The 20,592-nt window shown below is 39.7% G+C and overlaps 1 protein-coding gene across 3 annotated transcripts in view; it reads left to right on the plus strand.

The window, feature by feature from the left end:
* Positions 1-20,592, plus strand: part of tns2a (tensin 2a) — a 102,140-nt gene that overhangs the window by 77,452 nt on the left and 4,096 nt on the right. For 2 of the 3 annotated variants that reach the window (XM_088331974.1, XM_088331976.1), the window contains exons 15-27: positions 66-195; positions 525-590; positions 830-946; positions 2,673-4,193; positions 5,197-5,362; positions 8,931-10,072; positions 12,021-12,152; positions 13,912-14,004; positions 14,087-14,164; positions 14,253-14,330; positions 16,481-16,649; positions 19,777-19,845; positions 20,052-20,081. In XM_088331974.1, the coding sequence (XP_088188100.1) occupies positions 66-195; positions 525-590; positions 830-946; positions 2,673-4,193; positions 5,197-5,362; positions 8,931-10,072; positions 12,021-12,152; positions 13,912-14,004; positions 14,087-14,164; positions 14,253-14,330; positions 16,481-16,649; positions 19,777-19,845; positions 20,052-20,081 (3,791 nt within the window). The remainder of the gene's footprint in view (positions 1-65; positions 196-524; positions 591-829; positions 947-2,672; positions 4,194-5,196; positions 5,363-8,930; positions 10,073-12,020; positions 12,153-13,911; positions 14,005-14,086; positions 14,165-14,252; positions 14,331-16,480; positions 16,650-19,776; positions 19,846-20,051; positions 20,082-20,592) is intronic. The other variant, XM_088331975.1, reaches the window with a different exon arrangement.

A 20,592-nucleotide genomic window follows, 5' to 3' on the forward strand; every position in this document is an offset into this window, starting at 1 on the left:
TTTGGATCAAAATTACATTTATTCCCAAAACATGCCTCAAATTGCCTCTCTACTGCTCTCTACAGGTGAAATGCTACCACAGACGATCCCAAAGTGCTGATCGGGATAACGTGTTCAGGCTCCAGTTCCACACCTGCACCATCCACGGATCACAGCTGTGGTTCGGCAAGGGAGAACTGGATGAAGCTTGTACAGGTACGTAAAGAATGTTTGAGAGGTGCAAAAATAGACATGTTTATGGAAATATTCAAACTGAGCCATTATTTTGTAGTAGTAAACCTTGAGATTTATATAAAGTGTCCTTGATGTGCTCAATTGGATTTTGGTGGTCGACCAAGTAAACATCCGTAGATGATATTAACTTGTACTGGAGAAAGCCTCTGGTCGACATTTGGGCATCATGAGACGTTTCAATCTACTTTCAACGGCTGATATAATGTGAAATGTTTGAATAACTAATCTTTATTTGTGATCTTTATAAGGAGTGTTTTCAGTTATGTCCATATTTCCTTTTCCCCCTCAAGATGAACGTTTTCCACTGGAGGCCACAGTGGAGTTTGTCTTTTCCACTGGACCCGAGAGGATCAAAGGTCTGTCAATCTATGACTTATGATCACAAGACAAAATAATTTTATTTTAATAGCCAAAGGCGAACAATTTGTTTGAGCTGAGCAGACTACAAATGTTGCTGAATAACTAATTTGGAATAGCTTACTGAACTAGGAAAACATGATGACCATATTTAATTTACGCTTTCCTTTCTGTGCTACCTTTCTCTAACTACCTTCTGTATAGGGCTAAATTTAATTTAACCCAAATGTCTCTACAGGTCGTGAGTTCCACAGAAATGACCCAGCGGTCACGGTGGATTTCAACACTGCCGACCCCGTGGTTCGCTGGGATTCCTATGAAAATTTCTACCAGCGATACCAAGACAGTTTTGAAGGTAATTTATCATTAGATTGTCATGTAAAATTGTAGGTTACCATTTTAAATCCTGAGCATTGAAGCCCATGAAAGTGCAAGGTATTCAAGGTAAAAATTGCTGTAAATTTATGACGTCATGGATATCTGGTACTGTTTATGCATGGTTCTGAGGACAAAAAACATTTGGATCTCAGCTCTCTTTCAAGTTATAGTAGTGTTTTCAATCTGTGCACTGGGGCACACGAAAATGCTGTGATATATTGTCTTGTGTGCTATAGGAATTAGACTAGTTTTATCCTGGCAAAAAAGCATGATTGCCATGTTCAGTGTCGTTGCTTTTTTCCAGGAATCAGCTGAGTATCTGTTATATGTACATCAGTAGATTACTTATTTCTTTATACAGTGGTACCCCCTTCCTCAACCGCCTCAATGCTGAACCAAATCGGTGTTCGACCAAATAATGTGCGTAAAAAATGTTTCGATGCTCGACATTGAATTCGGTGCTATACCGAAAATAGCCGACTCATACTAGTTGAAAATAGTTGAATCGAATAAGATTTGGCGCATAACGAGTGGAGCTGAGTGGAGCCGAGATTCACTCGGCGGCGCGAATTGGCCCAGCTTTGGCGGCACTTCTATACGGACCGTTAATAAGTGAAGGGGTACATTATTTTCGAAGTTATTTTTTTCCTGGTTTGTTCTTTTGCGTTTCTTTTAAACATCGGTCCCAAAAACAACAGTGATAAACGGAAGGATAAGAGGAAAACAGTGAGGCAAACCATTGGACTGAAAAAGGAAATAATCACAAAGCATGAAAATAGTTTTTGAGTGTCCGATCTCAATTATGGCATTGCAAAGTAGACAATTTTGACGTTTATAAAACATGAAGAAGCAATAAAGAAAGCTGGTATGGGTATTGGAGTGACAGCGGTTACCAAGCAAAGGCCTCAGATAATCGAGGAAATGGAAAAGTTGCTTCCCACATCCATTGCTGTATGCCATCACACCACTGTTCAAAGGGATGTAACTGATACGAAATAGTTTATATTTCTCCTTTTTTATGTTTATTATATATTATGTACACATTACGGTCTTTTATTTTTTTTTTTAAATATACGTTTTCTTAGTATTTTAGGTATATTTTTATGGGTGGAACGGATTAAAATACTTACCATTGTTTCCTGTAGGAAAAATAATTTCGGTACTCAACCAACAACCAGGAACGCATTAAGGTTGAGGACCGAGGTACCACTGTATATACTAATTATTTGCTCATGAGGTAGAACAATCTATTTACTACTTGATATTGTTTTGGTTATCTGTTTAACATTGCATTACAAAAAATAAAGTAAATATTTTGCCAATTCTATTTTTTTCCAGATAAACACAAAAAATTAAGTAAAACTTGAACACGGTCAATTCAGTCAACATGGTATTTTAAGCTTAAAAAACACATGAAACACGTGTCAGGATTTTTTTAAAGATTTTCAAGATTTAAAAACAAAACAAAAAAACAGTGCCTCGGTTCCAGAAATGTTGGGATACTCTGGTCCATAGGGCGGTACAGGGAGCGTTTGTTATATCTTGAATGTTGATATAACCGTGACAAATATTTCTAAAAGTAATCCCTTAGGAATGAACAGATGTTAATGTATGTTTATTATTTTATTCTATTTATAGGTTTTGCTGAAGAGAAACATTTTCTTCAATTTTTATACATAAAATATATTTTGTTTTCACCACAGATATTGCTCACACAAGAGGTCCTGTTGATGGCAGTCTCTATGCACAAATAAAGAAGCGTCGTGGGCCAGGTTCCGGTTCTCTTTCTTCAACCAATGGTAGCAGCCCAGGAGTGGAAGACCGCCCGGACCACTTCCTCTCTCAACGCTCTGACTCCGCCCTTTCGGCACATTCCAGCCCCTTTCACCAATCACCCATCCATGCAGACCACCATGAAGAGCTCTTGCGTCCGCCTCCGACGAGACAAGAACGAGAAGAGCTCGAGCTTCTTCTCGGAGGAATCGAGGAAAAACGGGACCCGGAGCGCGAGACGGCCATTTTAGACGACGGGGATTCGTCACCTTCGGAACAAACGGGGGCGATTGGACTTACTCGGTCCTGTTCCTGCCGTGATGGATATCGGTCTCAGCGCTGTGCAGAGCCTGGATGTGACCGCACTCTCCTAATGCCAAATGGTTATTGCCTCGATCGAGCTCCTGGTACCAACGGGCACCACGGGGCGCCTCCTTCTCCACTCCAAAACCCATCTAGTCCTCCTTCGCACATGGACCTGTGCCAGCACTACAGCCCACATCCGCACCAGTCTCTCCCTCCACCAGACCTGGTGTGGGATCGCCAGAGCCATCAGCAGCACTGCCTGCACCGACAAGCTACCTCTCCACGTCATCTATATCCTTACCCTTCTCTTGACCCCCACAATCATCCCCACTACCCTCTGTCTGCACCAGCTCGCCTCTGCTGCCAAGAAGACGATTACGGCCCCTACCACCTTCCCCCTCTTGGCCCCCACCATACCCACCCTCACCATGCCAAATCGTCCACAAGTCCATCTTATCAGGAAGTTATGCTCATGGAAGGTCTGCCGCCCCCTGGTTGCTCTTGCAGGGACTGCAGCCTCAGGAGAGACGAAGCCTCAGCAGCCTATCACAGCCTGAGGTTGGATAGGGGTAACGGCTATCACTGGGACAGAGAGGCGGAGCTTCAACAAAGGGAGATTGGGCTTCGAAGAACCAGGGAGGCAGAATTAGCCCGAGGGGGTTCAGAAAACCACTGGGAGAGGCACGGCAGAGAGTTTTCCCTTCCCTGGGAACGAGACAGAGAGGCGGAGCTCCAGTGGGAGAGGGAAGCGGATTATTGGCACAAGAGGGATACCGTGACCTCATATGGGTCACAGGGTCACAAACTCCCCGCCTTTACATTTGACCCCTTGCCTCCCTGTCACGCTACCTACCCCGAGGGAACGCGTACTTATGCTCATTCGCACCACAATCTCAAGTACAGCAGCAGCAGCAGCGGTTATCAAACGCCTCGCCAGGCGTGCCCGTGCTCGCCTTACCAGCCGTCGCCGTCCGAGAGCCGAGGGTATGCCTCAGGTTACCAGTCCGAGTCCACTTCGCCTTTGCCTCCGGCCTCTACCATGATGGGACCTTGTAGCCATAGCAACGGGTCCGCTGAGCACAATCACAGCCACCTTCATCACCTTCCAGACATGCAGCAATCATACAGTTCCGACTCACGCACTGGTGAGCCATTGACAGCATGCAATTCATTGTTCCTGTTTTATCTCTAGTCATTTGCCACGGATTCTGCAACTAATGCCTATTTTAATCGTCAACTAGTCCTGACTATTGAAATAATTAGTCAAGTAATCAGATAAAAAATATGGCACATGATAAAACACAGGGGAATTAAGTGCAATGAAAATATATATTTTATTGAACATACTGCTGATTTGTGGAAAAGGTTTATAAAAATGCTCTAATACCAAAAAGACACAATTGGTCAATAGAGCCTAAATCCGTAAGAAACAAAAAACAAACCTCTATCCATTTTTAGTGACAGATAAAAAAGTAAATAAATTAAAAGTAAACGTTTTCTATCCCTGTAAAGCAAGAACACACCCATAAGCAGCAGTAGAACAGTAAATAAAACAAATATTGAATTCATTTTGTACATAGTACATTCAGTGGTCAACTGCAAAGTCTGTAATAAGGAACTTGAGGATTCTCAACAGTTTGAAACTTAAACGGTTTTAAATACCGATCTGTGTGATTCTTAGTGTTTTAACAAATGACATTTGGTCTTTTTGACTGCATGCATTTCATTTCTAATACCTTTGTCAGGCACAGAATGGCATAACGCTCAAGCTCTGCTTTCTAGCGAAATATACGCCTATAAAATGTGCAATGCATGTCATCAAAACCTTATTTGCTTGCAAGTTACTTAAATCTTACCGTTTTGTTCAACTAGCTGACGTGCTTTTTCTTTGAATGGTAATGCATCAACAGGGCGCTGCCATAGTACGCAATGTTTGCTCTGCAAACTTTGCAAGTAGTCTTTTTATCCGTGCATGTGCAACTCTCCGCTGGGATTACGATCATGCAAGATGGCTCACTCTGTTGGAAAAACGTGTCTATTTCTATTATCGGCATTTTTTGACAATAATTTTTTGACAATAACTTTTTGACGTAGAATAATCGTTGTGGCCCTACCTGCCACTGATCGATATGCTGAATTATATTGCAGATTGCATTCGTAACTCGGGGCAAGGTGTGGGTTGGAGGGACCACATCACCAACGGTCCTTTTCAAAGGGGTAACAAAGAGGGCCAGGGTGCTTGCTCTACTCCGTCTGACATGTCTGGACCGTCCACACCTGTCCATACAAGCAGTCCTCAAAGGATGCAGGAAAGGTATTGAACAGATCTAATAAAAGTTTTTGTGATAACAAAACGCAAGGCACCGAGATGTTGCAAGCATTTTCTCAATATGATCTAGTATATGGACTGCTGCTGTAATACTATCTTAACTTTCGACTGGGAACAATTTGGAGCAACCTTGTCGTCATCCATCATGATTGCAGCATTTTCCATGTTCAGTTTAAATGGTTTCCAAATGTATTGCTTGGATTGCATCCAGATGGAGCTCAATTCCACACAACACAAACTAAACCTGCCAGGCGCATTCTTCCATCCTAATTTTGGCATGGTCTCCACCGGAATAGGATTAGAATCGCTCCGAAAAGTCAAAACAATCCAGCTATTGAGGCAACAAGACAGTTCCATTCTAAGTAAATTTCAAACACTTTTCTTTATGAGTGCTCTTACACGGAAATTTTAAACAGAAATAAAATCTTAGGGAGGATGTGTTTTGGGCCTGTAACTATCAAGTTAACTGACTGTTGCCCTTTGGAAAGAATGTAAAATGTTAAGCAATTATAGCTGTGTGTGAGACAAATAAAGCAAAAGCTAAATTATTTTTTGTCCATGTTGATGTCCAATAGTTACAATGACAAAGCATTTATCCAGTCAAGTGAAGTCATGTTTATTTGTAAAGTTCTTTATCATAAGGAGTCTCACACACCACAGTTTATTGCAAACTACAGACTACGATTACACCATCCCCTGATCTAAAACTTACTTGAGGGCAAGAAAACACTCAAAAACCTCAACATGAGGAAAATGAAGAAACCTTGAAAAGGGACCATACATGAGACAATCCCCCTTCCAGGATGACCAGGTTGCAATGGATGTTGCAATAACAAATAATACACAGATATTGTCAACATAAAATATAGGTTATTCATATGCTATAGAATAGAAGTGTGTTTTACGACTGGATTTAAACAGTTCCACTGAGGTTGGAGATCAAATCTCAGTGGGCAGAGCATTCCACAGCCAGTCTCAAATCTTTCCATTTCTTGGGTTAAGAGCAGTGTTCCCCCTAAGCTGCGCGCGTGCGCAATTGCGCACTGCTCGCACATTCTCAGCGCACAAGAAAATCTAGCCAGCGCACAAAAATGAGGGCTCAAAATTACTTATTAAGAAGCGACTTAAGTCAAAGTTACAGTGCATGAAGGTAAAAATACACGGGTTCCCCTAACGTTGTGTCCTAAATGCAGTATTTTGAAGTCGAACAAAGTTGAGTAAAGTTAGTAGAGTATGTCGGGAACCGGCTTCTTTGGCTCGGCTCACTAAAAAGGAACCGGCTCTTTTGGGTCCTAAACGGCTCTTCAGGTTGTTTTTGCTTCTTTAATCCCAACATGACCAAATATTAAGTAAAATTATGCACAAAATGACTTAAAGGAAGGGGGGGAATAGAACAAAAAAGAAAAAAATACCAAAATGAAAATGTAGTGAAAAGCTGAGAAAGAAAGAAGCAAAAGAAAGAGAAAAAAATATTTAGAAAACAAGCCAGAAAAAAAGAAAAGAAAGAAATGTAGGAAAAAAGTAAATAGAGAACAAAAAGAAAAAAGTAACAGCTCGGAAAAAATAAACACAATGAGATTTTTTTTAAGAGAATTTAAAAAAGTAGAAAAAAAAACACTGAAAAAAAGAATAAAAAGTTTGTGTTGCATTCAAATAATTTCCAATTATATCAAGTGAATCTTATTGCCAACATTGTACTTCCACTAAAAAATGTGATTAAGTATAGTTCTGTATCTTACAACCGACTAAATAAGCCCCCAAAGATATCAGGAAATAAAAAGAAATGGCTATCTTGTGAAAGAATTGTAAGAACAAACAACGTTTGTAGGCCGTACAACCTTTGCAATAGTACATGAGTCAATTCATTCAAAAGAGAAAAATAATTTTGCATTGCCGGAAACTCAGCAAAATGTAACTTGATGTCAAGTTTTGGACATGTTTGATAATTAATTATCTTGCCACACTTGGGATTATGGTTGCTCACTGTTGTTTTAAGCGTTGATCACCGACTTTGTCTGAACGCTCAGACCCGTGGAAAATTAAAGAGAACATTGGTTAAGAGTGCCATGTAAAACAATTATATTATTAATTACCCGGGTGCTTTGGCTTGTATAGCATATTATTACTAGTGACATATCTAAACTTCATGATTCAACATTATCACATTCTGAACCTCATCATACAATAATATGAGGTTGTGAAAAAAGAAAAAAAACTTAACAATGCATACAAAGCCCTTAAAAACTCAAAATATTTAAAATATTGTATTGTTGAAAAGATAACAGTGCCAATAAATACTACGACTTTAATAGTCCTCATGCAAGGTTATGAAAAATGCGTTTTTTTAACGAAAAATACAAAAATCCTCCCCCAAAACAAGCAAACACGAATTGTTTTACTGACTAAGTTGATTGTACCTTGTTTTTATGGTACATTAGCGTCGTCTGCTGGACACTTGCAATAACAGCAGATGGTCAAGTGCAGCTTCTTGTCTAATAACTACTTTCAGTGTAAAATTAGTGCTCATGCTTGTTTTTACAAATGTTTTTTTTTAACAATGTAAAAATTTTCTTTCCATTCTGAAAAATTAAATTCAACGTTAAGCTGAGATAATCATGACATGAATATATTTTTCCTCTGGGAGTTTTAAATAGATATACAAAAAATACTCGACTTAAATTGGGCTGCACTATTTACGTAACCATCAGAGGGTGCTAGAACTGCACCAATGGAAAAACAACCGGCACTGTCTTGCTTTTAATGATACAACAGCGATTACGATAGGAGGATATCATGGGATTGCAGTTAGATTAAGTCACGAATAATGAGCATTTTTTTTTACCTAAAAAAGAACTGCGTTTATAAACAGGGGTTTACAGTAGTACAGTATATCACTGTATTTGCAATGATTGTTCAGTCAAATAATATCGCTGACCACAAGCGCAAAACATTGGATGCAACAGGAATCAAACCCGGGTCGTAATGGTAAGAGCACCAAATTCTAACCACTAGACCACCATTGGGACAAATGACATATGAAAATTCAGTAGATTTTACGTAAATATCACACTCTTGTGTTTCACAGTACCAGAGAGAAATGCTAGGAAGAAAACAAAAAGCCATTCTGAAAGAATAAAGAAATATATATATATATATATATATATATATATATATATATATATATATATATATATATATATATATATATATATATATATATATAAACGCAAAAAAACACAAGGGAAACAAGTCTTTGATGATGAATCAGACAATGAAGGACATTAAATAATTACATTGTAAATGCTATGTTGGTTTTGTGTTCATTGTTGATGATGATTAGAGTCATGGTCTAATGCATTTAACAGCGTTTGTCACTTACAATGCCTATTCTGAGCTGAGAAATAGTGATAATGTTAATACCAAATTTTGTAAGTAAAAACGTAACGTGTTTGCGTTATACATGAATCAATATGGTAATAAAAACTGTACTACAAGAATTGTTAAAGCAATAATAATGAAGATAACGTCTAACAATTGGGTTTTCTAAATTCAGTCCTAGCCCTGGGAAACAGTATGAGATCCGGAAAGCAGTCATCACAAGTGACCAGGAAGCATCCCAGCCTGAAGACGTCCGTTACCTTTCCAGTAACGTAATCCAGCAAACCACAGAAATCCCAAGAAATGGAACGGAAGCGCAATCCTCCCCGATAAAAAGCCAAACGTCAAACACCGGTTTACTCGATTGCACACACAAACACTGCACTGCAGCGACGATTCCGTCACCATCTCAAAGCACCACACAGCATCACTGCGACCAGGAGGCTGCGCCATCTACACACAACACTTCCGCAAACCCTATGACAACAACGACAAACCAAGGACAACTTCCCAACTTGTCATCGGTGATTAATACCTCAACAACTCACCCCGCCAAACATCCGATTTTAGAGACTCGCCATCCGTCCGAAGCAGCGGTGGTACCTTCCTTATCGATTCAGGCAGTTTGTCAACCTACCAGTCAAACTCAGATAACGAGCTTGGCAGCCAGTCCTCCATCCCAAGTCAATGGATGCTCTTCGTCCGATGGAGGTTCTCCCCCAGAAGCCAAGAAACCGACCAACAGCCCTAATTCGACAACCTGCCAGACCCCTGCTGCGTCTTCAATCCAGGTTGCGTCAACTAGCATGGATGGATTGCCCGTTTCAGACATCCCTGTTCCTGGCTTTGCCACCCTGGGTAGGAAATTAATGATGAGCAGCTCTGACTATCATCATCACAGCCACATCCAACACGGACCGCTTCAGTCCCCCTACCCAGGAATGGAGCCCAATTCCGCGATAGACCTCAACAAGAGGCACTGCTATCCAGCCCACCCTCCACAGCTTCATGTGTCCAACTACTCTACCATCTCCATCCCGCTGCCTCATCCTCAGCCACCTCTACCAGAGAAACGCCACCCGGGACCCGGCGCGCTCGCTGAAGAAGCCAATGTTTTGAAACCCTCCGGGAGCCACTCAGGCAATACTCAGCATCAGCACCACGTCACCTTCTCACCCACAGTGGGGGAAATTGCACCTAGTGAGAGCCAAAGTGATGTAGGGTCTGAGGAGCAAGACAATGGAAACAGAGTCAGTGTCAAGTTTGTCCAGGATAGTTCGAGGTTCTGGTACAAGCCGGGAATCTCCAGAGAGCAAGGTATGTTTCGAAAAGATAAGCTTCTATATCTTACAAAACCATTTTGATTACGGTCTAGTAAAAATATGCGGCAAAAAAAAATTACATCACACCTAACATCCGACTCGGCCAAAGTCACCCCTCCTTCTACCAAATCCTTACAAATAAACTAATAAACAATGTAGGTTTGCTTCGGGCTCAGTCCCTCAAATTAAGTTAATTGTTCTGGCTTAGGGTAGTTGGGCCTGTGGAACCGGGTCGGGTTAGGCTGGATTTCTTTAGGCCTGATCGAACCGCTACTCATAGTCCTTATATTCTGGAAAATATACTTGACAAGGACCAATGGTGTTCTGTCTATAAATATGGACTTACCAATAGACTTTGGTTATCATGGTTACTGGGATAGTTTATGCAAACGTGTCAAAACCAGTGCTATTCGCATACCACCTCCTATATTCCTATATCCCATACTATTACAAATGATATATTAATATATATCCTTTCTAAAAATACGCGTTGTTATATGATAGCTTTAAAGTCCAGTCATGTTTATTTGTAAAATATAATAATAGATATACAAATATATATATAACTATATACATTTCTATACATATAAATGTATACATCTTAAGATAAGGACAGTAAACTTCACTGAGTTTTGAACTTGCAAGTGGAACAGGGGAGGACTGTACCAACAACCGTTAGATAAGAAAATTCCAATCAGTCCTTAATGTTCTCCCCTGAGCCCTTTCTTTTTATTAAATCCCCTTGGTTACAAAAAAGCTCTTCTGCCCTAAAGTGTGGAAATCAAACAACAAAACAATAGTGACGATGATTATTGTCAAAATAACAAACACCAGTGAGCAATAGTAGTCAAAATAACGGAGAACGCTTGCCTCTTTAGCAATCACCCTTGCAGGTGTCCAATGTTATCCAATATAAATATATTACAGTTCTTTGTACATCCAAATTTACAAATGACTTGTTCTCAATTTTGAAGTTAGCAACTGTTCTCTAATTGAAATTACCCTTAGAAAATAATAAGCTATTTGAACTGAATTTAAAAACTAAATCAAAAATGTATGATTGGTAAATCACAGAAAAAATAAAAAAGTAAAATCTGATGTTGCATGCGAATGTTTAATTTTTTCCTGGATAAGGCCGTCAGATAAATTAAAATGGACACCTATGTGTTTTATGTGTGTGGTGGCTGAAACAGCATTTCAACAACAACACTCCAGCAGCATGTAAATTAATAAATGATTTATTTGAAGCAACAGTAACTTAGGACAAAAATGTTGATAAAGATACTAGCTAATGCAAATGTTTTTCATAAGGTAATTTGGTGACCAAACATGGCATGGCGGCTGGGTGGTTAGCGGGCAGCTCGATGGTGCGGAGGTTCAGGGTTCAAGTCCAGCCTCCCCGTGTGGGGTTTGCATGTTCTCCCCGTGCCTGTGTGGGTTTCTTCCGTGCACTCCGGTTTCCTCCCACATCCCAAATACATGCATTTCAGGTTGATTGGTCAGTCCAAATTGTTTCTAGGTGTGAATGAGCGAGTAAGTTGTCTGTCTCGAACTTGCAACCAGTTCAGGGTGTCCCCTGCCCACTGCTTAAATATAGCTGGGATGGGCTCCAGCACCCCCGCAACCCTACTGAGGATAAGCGGTGCAGATAATGGATCGATGGATAGGTGACCAAACCCCCTAATTCTGAGCCCTAATGCGGAGCGCAAAGCAGTGAGGCAAAGGGTACCAATGTTCCAAGTCTTAGGTATGACTCAGCCGAAGCTTAAACCTGTGGCCTTCCAGTTCCGGGTCAGCCACCAGGCTGGTCTAATGATAATATTTTAACACCTAGGAGATTGCGTTTACTGTGTCTTAGTCAAGCTTTTATGTTCTCAGTGGGGATCCACTTGAAAACAGCTGGTTTTCACTTAAGCTAACTGCTTTATTTTGTTTTATCGTAGCAATTGCAGCGTTGAAGGAGAGGGAGCCTGGGACTTTCCTGATCAGGGATAGTAACTCCTTCCAAGGGGCTTACGGCCTGGCATTGAAGGTTGCCACACCGCCACTTAATGTCAACCAGCATAGCAGCAAAGGTAAATAATCGCATTCAAAGTTCATTTATGTTTATAAAGGCACAAATGTGATGTCTAGCACAGTGTTTTTCAATCTTTTTTGAGCCACGGCACTTTTTTACAATAAAATATCTTGAGGCTCGTTGTACGTTGAAATGTTCCAAAATAATTTCCCTGCACCAGTTTCATGTTGTTGTTTTTCTCTATGTTTAAATTATTACGTTTTTGAATTATCAACAGTAATATCATTTTACTTATCATTTGTGAGCACTGGCTTATGAGCCACCCATTCTTTTTTCAGATTTCTTTATGCAAAGGGCTCACAAGTTTTTAAGTTATCAAAACTAAAATATGGTTGTCTCATATCAGTAAAATATAAAAATTCATCATTTAGATTCATCAGATTTATGTACACACATTTATTTGATCAATGTAAATGTTGTGTACTCCGCACTGACCCCTGGGGTACGCCCAAAGCAATGTCAAGTTGTTTAAATAATCTCCCGTTTTTACATCTTGTATGGTTAAATCTGTGTTTCTCTACCTTTTTTTAGCCAAGGCACATCATTTCATTTAAAATCTCGAAATTGTTTAAAAATTGATTTACAGCACCAGTTTCATTGTTTTTTAGTTTTCTTAACCCTCCTGTTGTCCTCATTTCAAAGCACATGGATGTACTTTTTTTATACAGCTTGTATAGAAATGTAAATTTCATTTTATTTTTATTATTTTTCAGAGTGCGATCATAAACAGCTTAATTAAAACAAAATATGTTTTGCAACGTGCCAGTACTACTTTAGATAAGTAGCGTCTAAAAAAAAGAAGAAATGTAGTAGTCTGCTGCCACCTACTGATAAGGATTTCTCACCTGATTACCAGAAGAGAGCAATGAGACTAAACCATAGCATGTTTTTTTGCAATATATAACATTGAGCAATTTTCTACAGCGAACAGACGCTGCCCTGTTTACCAACAAAGTTGAATTTGTTTGTAAGTTGCTTCAGTGCTATATTTTGTATGTTTAAGGTTTATATAAGTATATTTGTATTGGTAATCTTTATTGTTTTGTACAAAAAAATAAACATTTCATCAAATAATATGCTCTAAAAAGAAAAAGTTGAGTTTAACTTATTTTTGGAAGACGCGCTTCAAGAGGTTGTCCTCTTGATAAAAAGTGGCAGAAAAAAAGCATTCCGACCATTTTCTCAACCGCATCACGCTTTCTTATTCCACTTTCGTTTCAAAAGAAACAACTTGACTTTTCTTTACACTTCACACAAACCATATTGAATGGATGCACGAGATATTAAACGATAAAAACGTCAACATTCTTAGCGCGCTGGAGATAATATAGACATAGATAGTATAGACAGTATAGAGTGTTTGCACACGAACTAAGAAAGCAAGTGGATTTCTTCTTCGGACTGGATGCTGGGTGACCCCTCACAGCGCCACTCGGCGGGTAGAAGCACTACAGTACTGTCCTCTACTCGGAAAAAGGTGCACACAATACAAAATCTAAATTACAGCAATGTCTGGATATTTTTAGACATTCTGAAAAAATGTTCGTACCGTTTTTCGTGAGTCGAATGGTCGTAAGCAGGGGAGCGTCGGTACTAGATAAGGCCTCACGCCACACTGATTGAAAAGCACTGTTGTGGTACACGTATAACAAATATTTCACCTGCCACAGAATATTTTAGTCAGCTTAAATATTCAAAATCCCTTATAGCTGGTGGCTCAACTTCATTGTAACTGTGTGTCCCTGTTGCAAAACCAGGCGACCCCCTGGAGCATTTAGTGAGGCACTTCCTCATAGAAACAGGTCCTCGAGGAGTCAAGATTAAAGGTTGTCAAAACGAGCCCTACTTTGGTAAGTTTTCTAGTCTTTAAAAGAAAAACACGTTCAAAACCAAGTAACAGTTTAAGGCAAGATTGTCAATATGTGTCTTTAGGGAGTCTGTCAGCATTAGTCTATCAGCACTCCATCTCACCCATCTCTCTGCCGTGCACTCTGAAGATCCTGGAAAAAGGTCAGTCGGCAATTTTGAACAAAGAATGCATGGATTGTGCAGTAAAATCAAGCGGGTCATTCAACAATTATGCTATTTGTGTCTTCAGATCTTATAGGAGACGTGCCTGAAGTTCAGCCTGTTAGTAACGTCAGCACTGCAGCTGACCTGCTCAAACAAGGAGCAGGTGAGTTCAGACTTCGAGTACACCTGAAAAGCCTCATGCGCAGTTTAAGAAACAAACTCAACTCTGTTTCTGTACAAGCCGCACCGTAATTTCCTCCGTAGGCTTAAACTGCCATATAAAAGAACTTATTCACATCCATTTCTTACATTTAAAAATAAATGCCGGGGAAATGTCTAGTACAATAAAGTAACACTTGTTTGCATTCTTTGTCTGCAGCTGTTAATCTAAATCAGCTAGCTCCATGGTCAAGACTATTATACATAAATGCTTGGGATCTTTCTAACAAGTAGTTTTGGCTAACTGAATCTTTTAGAGTGGAAGCAGCGGACTAATTATCGGGTATATATAGGGTATATTTTTTCTATGAGGCCAAAAACTGACGCCATTTTCAACTGTCCGATAATTGTCATGCATGCCTTTTGTGTTAGTAACAAGTTGTTCGCAATGCATAATGATTTTCTTTCTCCTATCAATTTGTTATGTGCGCAAGAGAGGGGAGAGCTTACGATCAGTCGCGTATTACAGGAAATGCATGGGCTGTTTTAATTGTACGGGTGTTTGAATTTTAGTTTTTAGAATGTTTTTGTGGCACTCCTGCATGTATGTTGATTCCAATTTAATTAATATTGACTGCTGCGCTAGTTGATTCAGATTGACAGCTGCAGATAGAGTCCGCAAATGTAATTGTGGCACAATGTGTTTGTGATCTTACCCCATGAGGACCGGGGGATTTCTTTCATCCATTCATGCGCGTTACTTATTAAATGACAAGGCATTTGGCTACCAAAAGGAGTCAGAGTGACCTCCGTCGTTTATCCGCAATTCATTCAAATTCATCACTTTGACATTCAGAGTACTTGGCAGAAATTGTAATGTTTTGTTTTAATCAATCAATCAAATACTTTGGTCTGCACTAGTTCTAAGCGAGCTGCTGGCCCATAATGTCATTGCGGGGCCCAACGGGCACCACAGCTGGGGAGATCCATGGGAAGGGCTCAGCACGCATCCAAAGTCGATGACACTGTTGCGACCATCCGCCTCGCAGAAATTATTCAATTAATTTATATATATATCACACACACACCCCAAAATCCCAAATTGGCCATTAGTTTGAAGTGTGCCTTAAACTCTGGTGCACCTTATACACAGAAAAAATAAGAAATGCGTTACCATATTGGTGTAATTATTGATTAATCTAATTGCTGACCACAATTGCACACCAAAGGTGGCAATAGACTATGGCAAGATCACCGAATCCTAACAAGCAGGCCACTATGGACATAGATGGTTGTTCACAATTGCATATTTTTTAATGCATCGGGAATCTCGGATCGCAGAAGGGCGAGTGCCAGATCCTATCCACTATGATACAGACCACATATGAAAAGGCAATAGGTCTTGCTTTTTTATCACACTATTTTTAGTAACAGACATGTTATAGCAGAGAAAATGTTTCCCTTTTCCTACGCTTTTTCTACGCTCAAACTAAGCATTGTAAGTGACAAACGTTACGAATACATGCTGCCATGCGATAACTTTTATCTTTCTGAATGACCAAATGACTTCCTACAATGCCTTTCTTCAGCTTAAAAGCTCGTGTGCTTCTTTAAAGACTTGGCGAGTCTGCTTTACCATGGACTGGTTTAATGTATATGAATATTCTCACGGCCTGGCCCAAATAAAATCATAAAAAATTTGGTACCGTGATGGTGAGATGAAACCTAAAGCCTTTTGTTGCCTGTATCACTAGCTGTTTAGTGGATAGGTTCAAGTGCACTCTAGCGTGCGATCATGGTCCAATTCCCATTGCATCCAATGCTATGCAATTGTGTGCATTTGTGATCAGTGATATATTCCAACTGATCAATCAATGCGCAAATATGGCACGTTTAATTTATTATTTTGCAACCCTTGCCTTTACAATAATTTTAAATACATCCGACGTATAGTGTGGTGCGCCTTTTATATATAAAAAAAAATCAAAAAGATTATTTTCAAAATCCAGTTGACTTTATAGTCCGAAAAATACCCATTTTATTGTAGGCCAGTGTTTATTATGTGTATGATGTCTGATTTTTGCAGATGAATACTAATTCTGTAGAATCTATCCGTCTGCTGTTTTTACACTCACACTGCATCTCGTCCCTCAGCCTGCAACGTCCTCTATCTGAACTCTGTGGAAACAGAGTCCTTGACGGGCCCTCAGGCCATCGCCAAGGCAACAGATGCAACACTTGCTCGCTGCCCTCGTCCCGCTCCCACCGTAGTCCAGTTCAAGGTCACGTCGCTGGGAATCACGCTCACCGACAATCAGCGCAGGTCTGGAACCTAGCAGAAGCTCTTTGTTCCCTACAATGTCTTTTAGTTTTTATTTTTTTAGTTCCAACTTGTATAGGATTTGTCATCCAGAAGTTTGCATGTTTAGTATGTAGGGATAGCTTACTAACCAACTATTTGAACTGTCAAAGGTTTTCTAGTCTGCAGACTGGAGACAATAGTCAGCACGATTTGGGGAAAAATCCTAATTGTGATTTTTCAGACCAGTATTGCAATTTTGATGCGATATATTTTTTTTTTTTGGTGAGTACTTAACCCTTGGATGCATGACCTACCAGTACACACACTTTTTTATGAGTGGGGTCCAAAATTAGTGGGGGAAATCTTTTTTTTTTTTAAAGAAAAAAGAAATGCCGTGAACATGTTCTATGAGGAATACGACACTACTTTTTTTTTTTTTCTTCAAGATTTTCACGAGGAAATGTTTGCTCCTACTTGAGCATCCAAGCGTTAATACTAGTGACATGCTTAAAACATGATGTAAAAAGTGCCCTCTTCTGGGGAGCTTTATCAGGGGTGCCGTCTGCTCACACGTGGGTGAGTGGCGTGAACCTGCAAACTCCATTACTCAAATATCAGAGGGGAACTATACATTCTCGAATGAAACGCAGTGTCTTGCGATTACACAATCCCACTATGTAAATCGCAATATTTAATAGATTTTGGTTAACCTCAACACAATTGATGACTGTATGTCTTTATTTATGTACGTATTTAATTGAAACCTGCCATATCAGACATCCTGAATCATTTAATAAAATAACAGCCTTATTTTTATATGCTAATAGGGACATTTAAAATGATTTTAACTAAAATAAAAATTATATATATATATATATATATATATATATATATATATTATATTTAGGGCAGCACGGCGGCGCAGTGGTTAGCGCTTGTGCGGCACAGTTCATGTCATGGGAACCTGTCGTGGGTTCAAATCCAGCTCCAGACTTCCTGTGTGGAGTTTGTATGTTCTCCCCGTGCTTGCGTGGGTTTCCTCCAGGCACTCCGGTTTCCTCCCACATTCCAAAAACATGCATTTCAGGTGAATTGGCCGGTCCAAATTGTCCCTAGGTGTGAATGAGCAAATGAGTTGTCTGTCCCTGTGTGCCCTGCGATTGGCTGGCAACCAGTTCAGGGTGTCCCCTGCCCACTGCCCGGAGATGGCTGGGATGGGCTCCAGCCCCCCCCGCGACCCTAATGAGGATAAGCGTTACGGCTAATGAGATGAGATGAGATATTATATATATACCACAGCCATATCCCCCTAGTGGGAGGTGGCTAGAGTCATTTCTGACTCTTTTTGGGAGATTGATTCAGAGGAGGGGATTCCCAGCCCCCTCGCTCAACTAACTGAGGTGTTGGGAGTCATTAGGTGACCAAACCCCCCAATTTCAACCCTTAATGCCAAGCAGGGAGGCAATGAGTACCAATGATGTAAGTCTTAGGTATAACTCGGCCGAGGCTTGAACCAGCGACCTCCCAGTCTCGGAGCGGGCGCCCTACCATCTAGGCTACAGAGCTAAAAAAATACAAATGAAAGCTAAAAAAAAAAATTATAAATACAAATAGAAATTTACAAAACTGTAAAAAAAAAAAAAAAAAAAAAAACATTTTAAATACAAAAAATAAATATTTTTTGTGGGTGCTGTATTACTTTAGACTAGTACGTTTGAGAGAAACGTTTAGGAAAATGTACTGGTATGAGTGATTACTTGAGCAGTAACAAAACTATTGTGTTACTACAATTAAAAAAATAAATGTAACTAAATGTAATCAAATAACAGTAAAATTAGGAATATATATATATTTTTTTGCCCATTTCAGTTTTAGTTTTATTTATTTTGTTTTACCTTTTGTCAAACTAATGTAAGGAGGATTAAAGCTGTAGTAGAATTAGAAAAAAAATGAAAGCTACTATATTAGAGAAAAACAACAACAAATATGAATGACAGGATCATGGATCGCATATGCTGTTTATCCCATAATTCACACGTTTTAGTTTAATTACGAAACGCCATCTTCGCTTGTATGTTTCTGTCATATGCTAACGAGGGCGCAGTGATATACTCAAAGAAAGTGCAAGTAAAGCAACTTACAAACTTATCTCCCGGACAACTAAGTGACCCAACCTCAGTGTAAAAAAATAAATCGCGTACTGTAGAAGAAATAACTTTTAGTTCTTATCGATCCTAAGCACGTTGAGTTGATCGTGAAGCCGCTTGCTTGCCATGCTTGTCCGTGATCTAAAAGGGGCCGGGCTGTCTTCTGCCTCGCGGTCTGATTGGCTGAAAAGAGCGCCGTCGGACCTAATAATTGAATCTCCATTTTCATAGTTCGTTATTGCGGTAACGCCATGTTGCCACAAAAGGAAATTAATGAATTATTAAAAAAAGACTTTGATAAATGTTTTTAGTTCAAACAAATATGAATCTCATTAATGTGTTCACATATTTAAGACGTTCAAAAACGGGATTTAAGACAAGTTATTTTTATTTGTATAGCCCTTGAACACAGAAAGTCTCACTTGTACGATTGAATCGTATTTTATGCATTTTTGCAAAAACGTTTCTTTACAATTGTGATAAAAGATGAATATTACATTATTCCAAATGCATTTTTTGCCTACCTTGTTTCATTTCCTTAAACATTATTTTCTTCAGCCATCATTTTCCAAAGTCACGTGGGATTTTGCATGCACAATGGTTGAATTCTGTTATTACTGGAGCAGGATTTGGACATTGCGACATAGAAAATCTGTTGTAAAGGTGGTCTTTAGGACATTTTAATGTCAATAAAGTCCTTGTTTTAGGAATAATAAATTCAATGCCTTTTGAGACTTTCCAAGGATCCGCCGGCACCCTGTGAATAAAGACATATATATCTAAATAGATGTAGAATGAAGACATACTCGCCGAGCAACTGTCCGCACTGATGCCGTGATTTCCCCCTCTCCCATCGACCCTTTTTGTTTCCAACTCACAGTTCACGGATCTACTTGGCTGATGATACATGTCACCAGGGATACTACCTCAATTAAAAAAGTTGAAGAAACACTGCACTAATTCCTCTCACCTCTTCTATATTTGTGTGGTTTTCCTTTCAGGGTTTTCTTCCGCAGACACTACGCCGTGAACAGCGTGACCTTCAGTAGCCTGGACCCGAAGGACAGGAGGTAGGACAACCCAAAGATTATTTTTGTCTAGCTGTCGTTGGAACCGGAACTAACAGAACATCTGCAGAATTCTCCCTAGCTGTGATCGTTGCATGTCTTCGTCATTAGGGATGTCGGCTCGCTTTAATGCACGAAAGGGTTTTGCTGTTTGTGCGAGCATGCTGGCTGCAGCCGTCTGAGCCTGCTTTTTCTTTCTTTTTGCATAGGTGGACTAACTCAGAAAACACAACTCTTAAGTAAGTGCTCTGACATTTGTTTAGTTACTGGTATGACAAAGCATGGGATTGTTTGCTGAGAAACAGTCCATTTGGATATAGTGAAAACTTGATACTCTAACATGAATAAGAGTGCGAATGCTTTTTTACAGCTTGGCAATTGGCTGGCAAATACTTTGGGTCTTGCCAAGTTGCTTGGCATAATAATGACAAGAAAGGATGTGCAGCTGACTTTCACTCAGGGGCAAGTCTGTGCTCTGGAGTATGGAGGACCGAGCCTGCTATAAATAGAAATAAATGTATAAATTAGAACCCGGTCTGAAATTTGTGTGGTCCTGGCCTAAAATGTTAATATTTACTTCCTGCTCGGATTGGACCAGGTTTATCCCTTGCTGACTGTATACATACAGTGGGACCTCGCTACTTTGCGGTTTCACGTTCACAGGTTCAGAGCTTAATGTAAATACTAATAAAATAAAAATAAAAAAATTTAAGCATTTTTGAAGGGGCGTCGCTACTTCGCGGATTTTCA

The sequence above is a fragment of the Urocampus carinirostris genome, chromosome 3 (assembly GCF_059441175.1).
Source record: "Urocampus carinirostris isolate Australia breed hairy pipefish chromosome 3, RoL_Ucar_1.0, whole genome shotgun sequence".
NCBI classification, from domain to species: Eukaryota; Metazoa; Chordata; class Actinopteri; order Syngnathiformes; family Syngnathidae; genus Urocampus; species Urocampus carinirostris.